The sequence below is a fragment of the Canis lupus genome, chromosome 24 (genome assembly GCF_011100685.1).
Source record: "Canis lupus familiaris isolate Mischka breed German Shepherd chromosome 24, alternate assembly UU_Cfam_GSD_1.0, whole genome shotgun sequence".
In the NCBI taxonomy this organism is placed as follows: Eukaryota; Metazoa; Chordata; class Mammalia; order Carnivora; family Canidae; genus Canis; species Canis lupus.
In genome coordinates this window covers 36349184-36366710 of record NC_049245.1, presented here as the reverse complement: position 1 = coordinate 36366710, position 17527 = coordinate 36349184, and the positions used below count along the sequence as shown (strand labels likewise).

The following is a 17527-nucleotide window of genomic DNA, read 5'->3' as shown; positions in this document are numbered from 1 at the left end:
GTGTTAATGACTCCGTGTAACACTTGTTCTACTGCTGAGTGGAGGCTCGTGGGGAGCCCTGGGTGAGGGGGCGGAATGAAGCCTGTGTTCTCTTTCTCACCGACTCAGAATAAATCCAGCTTCCAAACAGACCACTTCCAGGCACCAGGCCCCGTCTGTGTGCTGCAAATGTTTACATAAGCTGCCGGATCAGGATTCAGTTATAATTGGAGTTCAGAGTACTGCACCTTCATTAACACAATAAGGACCCCCAGAATCCAACCCTTCCAAAGAACGCAGCTCCTAGGCTCAAGGTCACGGCAGCACCCAGGCACAGGCCATCTCCTGCTGCAGTCACAGGTCACAGTTCCCTGTGCTGGCCCCACCACAGCACAGGCCTACTCTGGGTGGAGGACTCTTGGCGGGTGGCTGAGGAGGTTCATAGACGGCCCTTCTCCTGCACAGCCGCCACCCCTCTCCAGAGGGCCCTTGAATGGGGACTGTGCAAAGCAGGGATGCTAAACTCACTATTCTGAGGTAAAAATAAAAGGTTTACTAAAATATAAATTAACTCTGTTAAATTACTACTTCATTTTTGTTACTACTTCATATATTAGATTTCAGAGGGTGTGAGATGGACAAGGTGTTCTGGAAATTTTCAGACCCATCCATAAATACTTACTTCCAAGGAAGGCTAATTGTCTTCATTACATTTTTTACTTTTTCCTATAGACGTTTTCTCCCCAAGTTACTAAAACAGGGAGAGCCAGGAGGCACTACCTTTTAAAATTTTTAACCTTGCAAGTTCTTAATTCTAACTTAATTACTAAACTCTGCTTTCAATGAAATCTTCAATAATATCTTTTCATAAAGTACTTTAAAAATCACTCAGACGTAAACAGAACAAAACAAAAACAACCCCTTTCCCCACTAACTTTCTCCAAACTAAACAATCTAACTATAGCTGACTCACAACTGACAAAAACATTCAAAATTCTCCAAAACACTCAAACGACAACAAAAAATCCAGCATATTTTAGGTGGCATTTAGCCATTACGAGAAATTTTATTAACAGACTCTCTAATAATCACGAACCTCTACAGCTATGTTCAGTGTCTTAAAGGAAAGCAACTTCCTCTGACAGAACGCAGACAGCCAATCATGGGACTCTGCTAGGAAATGGCGCATGTGCGGTGACAGGCTTGACAGTCTAGTCAGTAAGACGGAATGACGGAGATGAAACAGACTCCCCACCTACTGTTTTAACTGGCTATGCAACACTTTAATGAAATAGCACAACGTCTCAGCCAGGGACTGATGGGACCCATGTCGAGGCCAGCTTCCTCCAGGCCGTTCTGAGCTCCCAGATGCCGACTCCCTATTTCTACGATCTGACCCTTCACGAGATGTGCCAGGCAGAGGTGGCATGGTGAATGTTCCGCAGAGCTGTAGTTGTGGCCCGCAGGGGTCAGGGCTACCACACTGGTGACAGCGTCCCTGGTACCTGTGATGGCTCTTCTGGAATCCATATTTTATATACAACACCTATCCGTAGGAAGAACTTGCGCAGAACTGCTCGGAGCTCAGGAATCAGGTCAAACTGCATAATTTCACACAAGTAGGGGTAGTACATAGAAGCGTGTGCTTTAAACTTGAGGTCGGAGAGAAGGAGAGAGCTCAAATTAGACAGGGAACTACTTTTTCTGGCACTAGTTTCTCAAAAGTATTCATCTCACCCTGAAACTTCTTGTAATATTGGTGCTTTTTCTCACTATTTCAAAAGTTGGTGGGAAAAATTTGCAAATTAGAAGGTCTTTTAATTATGTTTAACTCCAGACACAAATTCTTTGGGGATAGCTTTGCTACCAAACACAATGTTCGGTTTTAGCAAAGCAGATTCCCCCTTCTGAACCAGGGCTTCCCTATCTGGATGGACCCTCTCTTCCAACACAGCGGTGCTCCAAATCACTGCAGCATTTTAACTGCTACACACGCGCAGTTCCAAGGTCAGCCTTTCTTAACTGGGGTTCTTGGAGAGAGAGAGTCCCAGTATGCTACGGCACCCTTGTCTGCAATGAATGAACTTTCCTCTAATGAATCTAGAATGGTGCTAGTTATGTAACTGTCCTTGGAAGAGCTGAGGAAATCATTAGATTCTGAGTAAAAAGGCAACCCAAACCTAGGTGCTAGTGGGGACATTAGGATTTCCTGGTTTATACCTTTTCATCATTTATTTTGAGGGTTTTTGTTAGAAGCAGCAACAGAAGACTTGTCCAGGCCTCCCGATGGCTCTCAGAATTTACTGTGATGAAATAGGCAAGGGCCTCACTGCACACACTGGAAGAATCAAGACAGGGGGTGGCATGTCAAACAGAAGATTAACTCTCACAATCTACGGGAGTGGAAAACTCTTCCTTCTTACAATGAGTACTTATTTACTGGGCACCTGGCTCTGGCTATGCATCTCAAGCAATTCACTAAGACTCAGTTTCCTTGGCTGTAAAACAGGGATAAATAATTGTACCAAATTCAGGGGGGCTGTTGTGAAGTTTAAACATTTGCTTAGCTCAGGGCCTGCTCACAGCCTACGGCCCAATCAGCGTTTGCACACAATGAACACAGAGCCTATCATCCATAGCTGACTACACACTGCTTTTCTCTCTCTTCTCCTGTCACATATAATTGCTACTTTCTTTTTTCTTTTAATCTCTCTCCCCCAAACATGGGGCTGAAACTCATGACCCTGACCTCGAGAGTCAAGAGTTGCATCCTCCACTGACTGAGCCAGCCAGGCGACACTCTAAGACATTTTCTTAAGTAGATTCCGTAACAGTGGTTTACTGTGTCAAAGAAAGACTGAACATTTAAGGCTCCTGATTTTAATGCCACTTGCTTTCCCCTCAAAAAATCCCCTCACTATACATTCCCACTAGCAGTATAGGAGAGTTCATGTCTTACTTATCACGGTTGTCAGCACTGCATGGTAATGGTTTTAAACTTGAAAGAGTGAAAAGGGCTTAGACAAATAGCATCTTGCTCATAGAAAGCTGGGTGGTGAAGATCTATTTTTCTGTCTGGGGCTCTCTCTCCATGCCTTCGCATTGTCTCCCCATTGCTGCAGTTTGGCATAATTCAAGTCAGGACATCCTGGTAACTCACAGGATTCCAATACATTCTTGGGAAGAAGGGAGGGTGGGAGGTTAGAGCCAACATTGCCGAAAGCGGACTTGACCAAGATTTCACTTTTGGCTTGTTGATTGAGCTCTGAGCACTTTTTACTGCCCCTGTTTCTGTGCTTTAAGAAACTTATGAATGAAAGAAATGAGGCCCCACCCTATTCAGGGCATTAACAAGTGAAATAGAAATGTCTATATATAGAAGGAAAAAGCAAAAAGGATAGCAGTCTGTGAGGCCATCAGCACGTAGGTATTTTTCTCTTATTCTTTTCAAGTCAGAGTATTATTGTGATGCATTTTGTGTTTTACAGATAAATACATTTATCTGACATTTAATCAGAAACCAATCTTCTTACGTTAAAAGTCGCTGCTGTATTTCCTCCCAGGAATCCCTGTGGTTCTCGTCGACATACATCCGAAACAGGATCCTCAAACAACAGGCCAGGCTGCTGGTTTCTTGTTTTAGAAGGTTAGGTTTAGATTTGCCCTTAAAACCTAGAGATTAGAGTTATATAAATAGCGCATACTTCTAGGATAATGCTGAGAAATCACACAGGACCCTAATCTAGTTACTTTAAGGAACACTGAAAAGAATTATCTGAAATTTTTTTTTCAATTAAAGTACAGTTGACATATAACATTACTCTTAATCACATTTGCTTAAGCAAAGCAGTACCAATCCGTCAGAGATGTGTAAACCACTCTTACAAGAAAAACCTATCACAAGCAAAGGCATAAAACATGTAGATCTGTTAAAGCCATAAAAAAAAAAAATGACACTGGGGCACCTGGGTGGCTAGTCAGTTGAGCACCTGTTTTTGGCTCAGGTCATGATCCCAGGGTCCTGAGAGCCCACATTGGGCTCCCTGCTCAGTGGGGAGCCTGCTTCTCCCTCTCCCTCTGCCCTTCTCCCTACTTGTGCTTTCCCTAATAGATTAATAAAATCTTTAAAAAAATGACATTATAAAATAGGCATCTGGGAAGAAAATTAATGGTCGGTTACCTAGTAATGGTAACCATAAAAATTTATATAGAGTATCACTTTTGTGCAAAGTTCAAAAGTGAGCCTCCCACTGTCACTTTCCATATAAATATATCACTTACCTCCAGGATTTATGTATGTATTTTGGAGGTGAGGGAGAGAGAGAACCCCTAAAAGCCTCAGCAAATGTATGAATGCTTTGTTTTTCCTAGACTATTACAATTTTTATATCATATTTAACTATACCATTTTATTTTTTATAAAGATTTTATTTATTTATTTCAGAGAGAGAGTGGAGGGAGAGGCAAAGGGTGGCAGAGGAAATCTCAAGCAGGCTCCCTGCTGGCTCAGTCCCAGGACCCTGAAGATCGCAACCTGAGCCAAAATCAAGAATTGGATGCTTAACTAACTGAGCCACCCAGGTGCCCCTTAATTACACAATTTTAACCTAATATAAAATTTCTTTTTTCTTTTTAAAGAAGATTTTATTTATTTATTCATGAAAGACAGAGAGAGGCAGAGACACAGAAAGAGGGAGAAGCAGACTCCATGCAGGGAGCCCAATGTGGGACTCGGTCCAGGGACTCCAGGGTCATACCCCGAGCCAAAGGCAGATGCTCAACTGCTGAGCCACCCAGGTGTTGCTAATATAAAATTTCTTTATTTGCTAGATCAGTTTGAGTCTCTATCAATTTATTTTTCCAATTCTTCTTGAAAATCTCCCACATGCTAGGCAGTATTCCTGATACTGGGATGGAATGCATCCAGCATGTCCTTCTTTTCCCCTCAAGCATGAGAAGACCTGGCAAGTTATTCCCTTTTTTTAAAATAAAGATTTTATATATTTATTCATGAGAGACAAAGAGAGAGAGGGAGAGAGGGAGAGAGGCAGAGACATAAGCAGGCTCCATGCATGGAGCCCGATGCGTGACTCAATCCTGGGACTCTAGGATCATGGCCTGGGCCAAGGCAGGCACTAAACCATTGAGCCACCTGGGGATCCTCAGTTATTTCAGCTAAATGTACAATATCAGGAGTTTCCCAAAGGCTTTCATATTTCAGGTTGGCAGCCAGTGTGGTCATTTGCCATAGCTGCTGTGTGGCCTCACCTGCTCTCCACAGGACAGTCCGTTGCTCGTAATTGGAATTGAAGGCCTTTGAGAATGAGTGAGACTCCTGCAGGCAGTCCAGCAGCTTGAAGAGATGCTGGGAAGACATGCACTTATACATGCCCTGGTCCTCCGTCTCTATGTGGATGTCTGCATCCAGTGTGTCTTGCTAGAAAAGGGAAGATGGGGGAGCTATGTGAGGGTAGGCTGGTTCTAGACATTGAGGCAGTCCTCACTGCCATTGAGGCAGTACTCCTCTGTCTGAGAATCACACACTTCATTCCTCACCACCCTGAATGTTTCTCTGTTACACTCTGTTCACCAGCCAGGGGAATAATTCTGCCCAGCTCTTGCAGGACATCGGGCTTTATTGGCCCAAGTTTCTGCTTTGTCAGTACTGCCTTCGCCACATGAACGTAAGTGTGTGCTTCTCTATAGGACTCCACAGTCCTCTTTTAACATTGTATAATGAAATTAGAAAACAAGAAAGTCACCCTGTACTATATGAGATGGGAGGTGTGAGTCTCACAATACTATGGAAGACAGAAAGTGCTAAGTGAAGCCTGAGTGGCATCTTTAGCTTCGATCAAATGATTAATGAATGTAGTAAGCTTCATAACTGTGTTTTCAAATGTGAAAGGAAAAAAACGTACAAAATGCTAGAAATTTTTATTGAACATGTTGCCTAAAATGGGATACATACTTAGGGATTTTATATTTGAGCCTTCTAGGAATGGATCTAACCTTCTTATAAACCAGAGATTACAAAAACAGCAGAGTTGGCAATATTCTCCAAATTGATCTATAGAGTCAGTGTAATCCTTATCAATACCCCGGATTACTGCTTTACAGAAATTGACAAGCTGATCCTAAAATTCAAATAGAAACACGTGACACAGAATAGCCAAAACAGTGTTAATAAAAGCAGCACAAAATTAGAAGTCTCAAACTTCCAATTTCATTCAAGACAGTGTGGTATTAGCATAAAGATGGACAAGAAGGTCAATGGAACAGAACTGAGAGTCCAGAAATAAATCCTTATATTTAGGGTCAAGTGATTTCCAACACAGGTGCCAGAACAAATGTAAATGAACTAAACAAACACAAAATGAACTAAAAAACAGATCAAAGACCTACATGTAAAAGCTAAAACTCTTAAAATATAGGCCTAATCTTTGTGACCCTGAATTAGGCCATCCTTTCTTAGATGTAACACTAAAAGTACAAGGATTTAAGAAAAAAAACAGTAACTCAAACTTCATTAAAATAAAAAATTTTTGTGCTTCACAGGCCATCATCAAGAAACTGAAAAGACAAAAAAAAAAAAAAAAAAAAAAAAAAAAAAAGACAAAGGAAAAAAGAAACTGAAAAGACAACTAGAGAACGGGAGAAAATAGTTGTAAATCATAGATCTGATAAGGGACCAGTATCCAGAATATATAAAAACTCTTATGACTCAATGTTAGAAAGAGAAAAAATTCCAATTTAAAAATGAGCAAAGGAAAAAAAAAATGAGCAAAGGATTTGAACAGACATCTCTCCAAAGATACACAAATGGCCAATAAACACAAGATGGAAACAGAAATCATCACAATGAGAAACAACTTCATGTCCACTGGGATGGCTGTGATAATTAAAAAGACAGTAACAACCATTGATGAGAATGTGCAGAAACTAGAGCCTTCATCCACTGCTGCTGGGAAGATAAATTAGTACAGCTGTTCTAGAAAACAGTCTGGCAATTCTTCAAAAAATGTAGGCACCAGAGATACCATATGACCCTGCAATTCTACTCCTAGGTATGTGCTCTAAAGAATTAAAAACATGTCCACATAAAAACTTGTATACAAATGTTCATAGCAGTGTTATTCATCATAGTCAGACAATGGGATCAATAGACGACTGGATGAACAAAATGTGGTACAGCCATACAATGAAATATTACCTTACATATACATACACATCCACATATATGTAACAACATGGATGTGACATGCTACACATACATGTTACAACATGGATGAACTTGGAAAACATTATGTTAAATCAAAGAAGCCAGACACAAAAGTTCATGTTTTATATGACTGTATGAATATGAAATATCCTGATTAAGTAAATCCATCGAGACAGAGGGTAGATTAGTGGTTATCAAGGACTGGGGTGAAGGAAGGCAGAATGACGGCTAATGGTTAGCACATTCCCTTTCACAGTGATAAAAATATTCTGGAGTTAAACAGGGGTGATGTTTGGACAACTTTGTGAATACACCAAAACTCTGAACTGTATATATTTAAAATAGAGAAACAAAAAAGGATAGCTTTTGGGCTGGATCTAGCCAACAGATACATTTTGTTCATCAGTATTGCATCACTTAATAAACAGACTTCCTATAGGAAAAAAAAATCCTGATGCTGGCTCCTCTTGAAAAATTGGAAGATTGTCACGACTTGACCCACCTGATAGCAACATACTGCTGGGGCTGGGAGGTGGCTGCGGCTCCAGCTGGGCCAGAGCTCTCTGGCCTCCCAAGTCCCACCCACCCTGCCGCACTCATTCACAGGATCTGCTAGCCCTTGAAGTACTTCATTTTACAACTGTGGTATAATGTTACTATCCAACTTTTGGACACCCAATCCTCTGTTTCCAAGAATAACATACATATAAAAGGTTGTACATACAGAACAAAAAAGTCAACTTTCTAAAGGAAAAATTGGTATCTTTTATCCATATATTTTTCTCAGTTATTTGTGGTTAAACGCCACTTAGGAGGAATAGTCGCTGTGATTAATAACACTCTTTTTACAAAGCACCAAGGTGGGGATGGCACCTGAGCAGTGGGATGCTAGTAAACTGGCTCTTGGGAAAATTAAAAAAAAAAGAAGAAAAAAAAAAGCCGTGATTTTTAGTGTTTGCTGATTTCTGTGGTATAAATATTCTCATCAGGGCCAATTTCTCAAGCTACCAATATGCCATGACTGAACACTCATCTCTCCCCAGCCTTGGGGAGAGATGAGCACGATGGGCTCTTGTGAGCCACTCCAAGTTGCTGCAGCACACCCCTGCAATCTGAGCAACCTCCCTACAGACAAGGACGTTCTTCTCGAGGCTGATCTTATTACCTGGGCAGCAACCATGTGTTCTGCGTCTTCCTTTCTGCTTGTGGCAGGGTAGAACACAATGTTGTCGATGGTCTGTATCAATTCCAACTGGACCACACACTTGATGAGGAGGCTGGCAAACAGTTTCTGATCTATATTAGATGATAAAGATTAACCCTAATAATGATTCAGCCAGAATTGAATAAGTATTCACCAAACTCCTACTATGTGCCACACACGGTCCTTGATGCTGTGGCCTAACAATGAGTAAGCTGGACAAAAACCCCATGGCAGAGATGAGAAACAAGATATTGAAGTCTAAAGAATGGTAGGTCAAATGATAATGACAAACCTGCAACTGGGATACTTGAGCAAAGACCCGAGGGGAGGAGTTAGCTACACAGGCAGGTGCGCCCCTCCACGCCAACCCCCCCCCCCCGCCCCTTCTTCCAACAAGCTTCTCTGCCACCCACAGGGGACACCTTCAGACAGCTCCCAACTGTGCCCTAAGCACTCCTCGCCCAGGTTCCTGCAGCAGCCAGACTCTCCAAAGTGGCTGACTGTCAGCCTTAAGGGGCAGGGGCAGTGGCAGGGGCAGTGGCAGGGGCAGGGCTCTTTTCCAATCTTAGTTCCTAATCACCTTCTGTCTCCTCTGGAGGTGGTATCCTCTGTCTGAATCTGCTTCTGTTTCCCTCAAGAGTCCCCTTTACCTTTCTCTTAGTGGGTAGCCATTTTTGACTAGCTAATCATTGTTTAGGGAGAATCTTCTCATTGGTGTGGCTTCTGCCTACTGACTAGACTCTGGCTAATAGTTCCTCCCTCCATCTTTGTCTTCTCACTCTCTGGGCTCAGGGACGGCCCACGTTGGGCACATCACAGGTGTTGACTGGACTATGACAAAAGTAGAGATTCCTTAGTCACTTATTGTTACAGAATCAGAATGCAGAATGTTAAAAAAAGAAAAAAAGAATCAGAATGTTGAAAACGTTAAACAAAGTGTTTAGGGATGGCAAACAGGGAGGATGGGTCATTTCCAAGTTTTGGAAGTGACTGTGAAATTGTGTGTGTGTGTGTGTGTATATGTGCATGTATTAAATAAATTCTCCATTTTGAATCAGTTTTAATAAAAGAAGAATATGGTGGATTTGTAGGACATGTACATTTGATATATGCCAATTCAGTGACACCAGCTTGGACCAAAATTGAAAAGGAAGGAGAGGGATCCCTGGGTGGCTCAGCGGTTTGAGCGCCTGCCTTTGGCCCAGGGCGTGATCCTGGAGTCCTGGGATCGAGTCCGTCAGGCTCCCGGCGTGGAACCTGCTTCTCCTTCCTCCTGTGTCTCTGCCTCTCTCTCTCTCTATGTCTATCATAAATAAATAAATACATCTTAAAAAAAAAAAAAAAAAAAGGGAAGGAGAGTACAAGTGGCATGAGACTGTGCCTGTTGCCCTACTCACCACACAGATGCCCCCAGAGCAGGCTGAGATGGGAAACTGGAAGAATGTTCCCAAGAAGAATGGCAGGGGTCTCAAGTCCCAGGCACCTCTCAGAGTATAAACCTCTTGCTGCACCAAGAGTGGCTCTATTTACAGAACTGTACACACATGTACCCTCCACACAAATCAAACCTTTATCTAGAGCTGATGAGAGGCAGAGCTCTTCCGCTCACCAGATCCTGCAGAGGCACTAGCTGTACTGTAGATACTGAAGAACAGCATGTGAGTGTCCAACATGGTGCCTTTTTTAAAAAAAGATTTTATTTGAGAGAGCGAGCGAGCATGAGCTAGGGGAGAGGCAGAGACAGAGAATCTCAAGCAGATTCCACACTGAGCACAGAGTCTGATGAAGGGCTTGACTGCAGAGCCCCAAGATCATGTCCTAAGCCAAAACCAAGAGTCAGATCTTAACCAACTGAGTCATCCAGGCACCCCCAACATGGTGCCTTTTTATGGATTCAAATGGTGGTTATGTTTTATGCCTTCATAAGATAGTTGGGGACCACATGTGACTTTGTCTAATGCACTGCCTCAGAAGTTTACAACAACAACAACAACAACAACAACAAGTTTACGACACTGTCAACACTGACAGTCCGGCATGAGAAGAGGGTGGAATTGCTATGAAGAAAAACAACAGAGCCACAGCTGGAAAAGGACCAGACTAGGGGAACATTCCAGTTTCTTAGCGGGAAGTGTGTCTGTGAGTCCCAACTCCACTACAAAGTGGCAAGTCATGTCATCTATCTAGGCCCCAGTTCATGCAACCGTAAATAGCATCTCCTTAAAGGGCTAGAGAATGATTACAAGATCACACAAATGAAACACACAGTGCAGTGCCTGGCTCACAGAGACTCTTAACCCATTTTTAAAAATGACAGATGATAAAACATAACCACAAGTAACAGTGAGAGGCAAACTGATCAAAGTAATCTGAAACTCATATCTAGAAAAGGGATCTCTAACACATAAAAAGCTCCCCCAAAACAATAAAAAGACTAACAGCCAATATACAATGAGGAAAGAGTTGAAAAGACGATGAAAATATAGAAATGTGTTCTTAAACACATGAGAAACTGCTCAGCTTCACTCAAAGATCACGTGAACAGGTACAATTTTAACAGATAGGAATCTGTAATTATCTGTCAAGATGGCAAGTGCACTTCACCCAGCAATCCTACTGCGAGGAATTTACTATACAGAAAAACTCACAAATGACACACATATCAGGAGATTCAATGTAGTACTTTCTGTAATAGGAGAAGATTCCATTAGTAGGAACCCAATTAAGCAAATAACAGTACATCTATATCCTGAGATAACACCTAATAAACAGTATAAAAGAACATGAAAGCTTTTTAGGCAAATCGCGAATGGTCTCAAAAATATACTATGTGAAAAAAGAATAACACACAGTATTCTGTAATTTGTATAAAAAGGATAGGAGAATTCGTGTGTGCATGTACATAGGTATGTATTATGGATATGCATTTCTTGCCTATGGATAAAACTGGAAACACACATAAGTAACTAGTGACTCTGGCTGCCACAAGGAAGGGACTGGCAGACTGATGCATGGGGTGGAAGAAGGCTTATCATGTTTACCCTTTTTACCTTCTGAATATTTGAAGAATATAAACGTGTTACCTATTTAAAATAAGTAAGTGAAAACAACTAAAAAAAAGTGGCCTTACTTGCATATGGTCTACCTTTCCAGCTGTCATCGGTTGGGTTAGAGAGTTGGCTCTGGCCTCTCTCAGAGGCATTTTTATCTATGCTGCTTAGAGACTGGCGGTCCAGATCCACATCCTAAAAGTAACCCAGAAAGAAATACAATCTTTACTTTCTTTCTTTTTTTTTTTGTTTTTTTAAGGTTTTATTTATTCATTCATGAGAGACACAGAGAGAGAGAGACAGAGACACAGGCGAGGGAGAAGCAGGCTCCGTGCAGGGAGCCCGATGCAAGACTCGATCCCAGGGTCCTAGGATCAGGACCTGAGCCAAAAGCAGATCTCAACCTCTGAGGCACCCAGGCGTCCCCAATGTTCACTTTATCCACAATTCAGTACCTGGGCAGAGATGTGTCTGTTTTGAAACTGCTGGCCCAACTTGAAGTTAAGTGCTTTGCTTTACTTGAAGTAAAATTATGCTGCCTGCTTAATTAGGCTGCATAGGAAAGATTAAAAATGTCATGTATTTCCTCCCTCCCATTAAAATTTCGCATTTTCTTACTCCTATTTCAAAGGTATTTCTCTACATATTATGATTTAACAATGAGTGTGACATGGGGCACCTGGGTGGCTCAGCTGGTCAAGCATCCAAATCTAGATTTCAGCTCAGGTCTTGATCTCAGGATGGTGAGTTCAAACCGAGTTGGAACCTACTTAAAAAATAAACAAACAAGGGATCCCTGGGTAGCTCAGCAGTTTAGCGCCTGCCTTTGGCCCAGAGCGTGATCCTGGAGTCCCCAGATCGAGTCCCACATCGGGCTCCCTGCATGGAGCCTGCTTTTCCCTCTGCCTGTGTCTCTGCCTCTGTCTCTTATGAATAAACAAAATCTTAAAAAAAAATAAACAAAATATTGACGAATTAGGGGGAGAAGCTCAAAAATAAACTAGTGTGATAGCTAGCTCTTTAAAATGTTGACAGAAGACAATTAACAAACAAAAAGTGCTTAAATAACTTTTTTCCAAGTTGCTTCATTTTTTAAAAAAGATATTTATTGGGCAGCCCGTGTGGCTCAGAGGTTTAGCGCTGCCTTCAGCCCAGGTTGTGATCCTGGAGACCTGGGATAGAGTCCCACGTCGGGTTCCCTGCATGGAGTCTGCTTCTCCCTCTGCCTGTGTCTCTGTCAATCTCTCTCTCTCTGTGTCTCTCATGAATAAATAAAATCTTAAAAAAAAAAAAAAAAGATATTTATTCATTCATGAGAGACACAGAGAGAGGCAGAGACATAAGCAGCATAAGCAGAGAGAGAGGCAGGCTCCCTGTGGGGAGCCTGATGCAGGACTCGATCCCAGGATCCTGGGATCATGACCTGAGCAGAAGGCAGATGCTCAACCAGTGAGCCACCCAGGTGCCTCTAAGTTGCTTAATTTGTAAGGTGCTTCATTTTTTAAGTTGCTATATCCCAAGTGCCTTTTAAAGTAGGCTCCATGCCCAACGTGGGGTTTGAACTCACAACTCTGAACTTAAGAGCTGCATGCTCCTCTGAGAGCCAGCCAGGTACTCCCCAAATGCCCTATAAAATCTAATGGACTTACAATTATTTGGGAATAGAAGTAAATAATACAAAGCCCCTGTACACCAAGGTATTTTAAAGTGAGACTTGAATTAGAACTTCTCTATGTGGCCTCATACAGAAAATAAAAACCACTATCACACTGGTGTGGAAGAAAGCACTCAATTAAGGAGAACAATAAATAAGGATAAGTATACTGAGGTATTATTACTATCAGCAAAACACCAGAACTGAGAGTCCAACAAGGGAGAATTTGTTAAATAAATTATAATAATGCACAGCCGTTTAAAAATCTGCTTTCAAAGAATAGTTAAGAACATGCAAAAATGTTGACATGTTGTTAGGTAAAACATTATGTGCCAAGTGCACATAATTTCAAACGTGTGGATTATATACGTGCAGACACACAAAGAAAAAACTAGAAATGTAAACTGTGGTTTTTGTTGGATGAGGTGACTTATTTTCTGTACTTTCTAAAAAAGATGTTAACAACACACACAGTTCTTAAATCTTTTGATCTTTTGTCTTTTTTTTTTTTTTTTAAGTAATCTCTACTTCTAATGTAGGGCTTGAACTCATGACCCTGAGATCAAGAGCTGCATGTTCCACTGACTGAGCCAGCCAGGTGCCCCTAGTTTTTAAATCTTATAACCTTTTTTACTCACTTCCCATCATAAAAGCACAAACTCTTTGGGTTGCTTAATTTCTTACTATAAGACGATGAGATCAGAGAAAAGACAACAAAAACCCCTACCAAATGTTTTTCTGATGAATCTTCCTCCATTCCTACAGGTCTCCATGTCAGCAAACTGAAGGGAAGGCAAGAGAAGGAAAGTGATCAACGTGAAAGAACCTGGAGCCTTAATGTGTCTACCGAGCACAGAAATAAACAGCAAATAAACATTTGCACTCACACATGTGGGATGGTTGTTTTGAAGATATCCAGCATACAACTGCATGTCTCATCCCAGACGTCGGGACTGAATTTCTCCCCGTTAGATATTACTAAGTTTTCTAAGCAATTGGTACCTGACCGAGCCAACTGTTCATTATCTGCAAAATAAAGCAACATCTATCACCAAACCTCCACTGCTGTTTTGATTTCCACCAGGGCACAGATGCTTTGTGTCATGAGGTGGAGATGACAAGATGAGGGGTTTGAAGGCTCTTAAAGAAGCAACAATACGGACGATATTAAAACTTTTAGGGATCCCTGGGTGGCGCAGCAGTTTAGCGCCTGCCTTTGGCCCAGGGCGCGATCCTGGAGACCCGGGATCGAATCCCACGTCGGGCTCCCGGTGCATGGAGCCTACTTCTCCCTCTGCCTATGTCTCTGCCTCTCTCTCTCTCTCTGTGTGTGACTATCATAAATGAATAAAAATTAAAAAAAAATTAAAAAAAAACTTTTATTGTGTAAGCAGGGTATAAAGAGATATAATTACTTATCACAGCCTTATTGCTAGGGATGGAGGCAGGTCAGTTTGCTACTTAATTAATGGGCTTCTTGTACAATGAATCGTAAAGGATGGAAATATTAGACCAGAGTTTCTTTAAATTTGGCCACCCAAGCAGTGCCATGCTGGTACTGACACTTAATTTAAAACTGAGTCACTTTTTGAAAAAACTTAATACATGAAGTTTTTGGCTTTAGCCTGTATCCTGTATCTCTGGAATACAGGCTGAATGTGCTATGTGGGTAATTTTCCTAATACACACTATGTCAACACGGAAGTACACAAATGAACAATGCCACTGATGAAGCTGTTGATACTGACCCTCGCAGTACATTTGAAAAACATTGCAGAAAATTTCAAATATAGACAAAAGTAGAAAAAAACAGTGTAATACACAAAGGCACAACTTTTAAAATATGATAATAACTACATTCCATCTTTAAGAAATGCTTTATAAACTGGGTTGGAGACATTGCTTTTATGTTCTAATTAAATGAAAATACAATTTTTTACCAATTAAATTATATTATATATAATTATATATATATTTTTTTTCAGGTTCATCTCTGTTTATTGTTTTCAAAACAAAACTAAAAATCACCACTTAAAATGTTTGAGAAGAGTGCTCAGCTCCATCACAGTTAAAAGCTTTATGTAATTTGCAGCCAGAGCATCGAGGACTGGTGGTCACCAACGGGAGCTTCTGGCGTGGCCCGGACAGGGCCTGGGGCCTGGGACGGCCGCTCCCGCCCAAGGAGCCCCAGCTCGGTCCTCTGCACGCGCCATCCAGGGGCACCCACAGAGGACAAGGACAGCTCAGCCCCCACTGGGCTTGCCAGTTGCCCATCTGGCACCTCCCTCCCCCTCCAGAGGTCCCAAAACGTCCACAAACAAAGGCGGCAGGCAGGTGGAAGCCCGGGTGCTAGTGCTGTCAGGCTGAAGGCCAAACCGCAGCTGGGCCGCCTGCATGTTCTAGAAGGGGGAGCTCCCGGCTCCGGGCTCGGAGGCGGAGAAGAGATCTGGTGCCATCATCGCTCGTGCTTAATGTTGGCTTCGCTTTGGCATTATAGTCTTGCTTTTACATACTGAAAAAGTTAATCTCTCACTAAAAACCAAGTCAAGAAGAATGACACCTAGAGACATGGCAAATACCTTGTTTCACACACCACTGCAACTGTGCAAACACATCAGAAAGAAGAACTTCATTCAGAGCCTCATAAAACTGGGTGAACACATCACAAATAGCATACAGTGCATGATTGCAAGTTGTTGTCATCCACTCGGATTTCTGAAAAAACAAAAAGATAATGGTGAGAAGCCACTTTCCTTGTGGGCTCTCCTACAGCATGGGCAAAACCACTGTGGTATGCAATCTGGCAATACATGTCAACAGTCTTTACAACACTCATACCCATGGATGCAGGAACACTGCTGCCAGGAATGGACCCTAAAGAAAGAATCAATGATCCAGGGACACTTGGGTGGCTCAGTGGTTGAGCATCTGCCTTTGGCTCAGAGCGTGATCCTGGGATCTGGGATCGAGTCCCACATCAGGTTCCTCCTGGGGAGCCTGCTTTTCCCACTGCTTATGTCTCTGCCTCTCTCTGTGTCTCTCATGAATAAATAAATAAAATCTTAAAAAAAAAAAAAGATTCAACAATCCATGGGTGAAGGTTTATGAATAAAGATGTTTACACCACACTGGCATTTACACACTGAAAACACAGATTCAAATACACAGCAAGGCGGTACCTAATTAAGTATATCTGTAGGATAGAATGTTAACAGTCATTCAAAGTGATATTGACAAAAAGCTTTAATGAATTGGAAAAAGTGAATATGAGATTATGCTAACTATACCTCTTTACACCAAAAATTTACCTCTGGTAATTTCATTGCACTATTTCAAGTACTTAACAAAGAGATTTAGAAAATCATCAAAAAGGGAAGGTTTGCTACTGCTAACAAGACTCCAGCAGTGGAAGCCCTAAGGGAAAAAGACTGATAGATTCAGTTTCTTAAAAAAAAAAAAAAAGGATTCAGTTTCTTAAAAGCTAAAATTTTCTGGGATCCCTGGGTGGCGCAGCGGTTTGGCGCCTGCCTTTGGCCCAGGGCGCGATCCTGGAGACCCGGGATCGAGTCCCACGTCGGGCTCCCGGTGCATGGAGCCTGCTTCTCCCTCTGCCTGTGTCTCTGCCTCTCTCTCTCTCTCCTCTGTGACTATCATGAATAAATAAATAAAATCTTTAAAAAAAAAAAAAAATTTTCTAAAAGGAAAAGAAAATGAAAATAACTAAGTGGGCAAAATCATCTGTAATTTATGTAAGGACATGGTATTTTATGTACATACTAAGAAGCTCCTAAATCAATAGGAGAGAGATAACAACCCACTAGATGACCTAAGGATTCATAGGTCCCTATGAATTGAAAAAGCAATTCATAAAATAAGAAATGTAAATCAGTAATAGGAAAAAAAAAATGCAACCTCACTAGCAATTAAAAAACTTCCGGTTAGGGGTGCCATGGTGGCTTGGTTGGTTAAGGGTCCAACTCTTAGTTTCAGCTCAGGTCATGATCTCAGAATCATGAAATCAAGCCTCATGTTGGGCTCCATGCTTGGAATGGAGCCTGCTTAAGATTCTCTCTCCCTTGGGGTACCTGGGTGGCTTAGCCAGTTATGTGTCGAGCTCTTGATTTTGGCTTAGGTATCGGGCTCCATGTTTAGCGGGCAGTCTGCCTCTCTCTTTCTCTCTCTCTCCCTCTTCCCCTCTGCCACTCCCCTGTTCACATGCATGGGCTTTCTCTCTCTCAAATAAATAAATCTTAAAAAAACAAAACAAAAACACTTTGGGGTGCTCAGATGGAAAAGCACGAGGCCCAGGTGGGGTAGAGAGAGATGAAATAAAGAAAATTTAGTAACAACACAACTAGGTTGCCTGTGGAAGCTGGAACTATGGCTGTTCAAACGTTTTGTTTTTTTGTCTTCTGATT

At 41.8% G+C, this 17527-nt stretch overlaps 1 protein-coding gene across 5 annotated transcripts in view; it reads right to left on the bottom strand.

The window, feature by feature from the left end:
* Positions 1 to 1013: 1013 nt before the first annotated feature.
* The window catches only part of ARFGEF2 (ADP ribosylation factor guanine nucleotide exchange factor 2), a 95962-nt gene continuing 79448 nt past the window's right edge, over positions 1014 to 17527 (bottom strand). For 4 of the 5 annotated variants that reach the window (XM_038572543.1, XM_038572546.1, XM_038572545.1 and 1 more), the window contains exons 31-39: positions 15689 to 15824; positions 13997 to 14135; positions 13837 to 13891; positions 11536 to 11650; positions 8367 to 8497; positions 5248 to 5416; positions 3513 to 3651; positions 2200 to 2317; positions 1014 to 1631 (exon numbers count right to left, since the gene is read on the bottom strand). In XM_038572543.1, the coding sequence (XP_038428471.1) occupies positions 1455 to 1631; positions 2200 to 2317; positions 3513 to 3651; positions 5248 to 5416; positions 8367 to 8497; positions 11536 to 11650; positions 13837 to 13891; positions 13997 to 14135; positions 15689 to 15824 (1179 nt within the window). In that variant the 3' untranslated portion in view covers positions 1014 to 1454. The remainder of the gene's footprint in view (positions 1632 to 2199; positions 2318 to 3512; positions 3652 to 5247; positions 5417 to 8366; positions 8498 to 11535; positions 11651 to 13836; positions 13892 to 13996; positions 14136 to 15688; positions 15825 to 17527) is intronic. The other variant, XM_038572544.1, reaches the window with a different exon arrangement.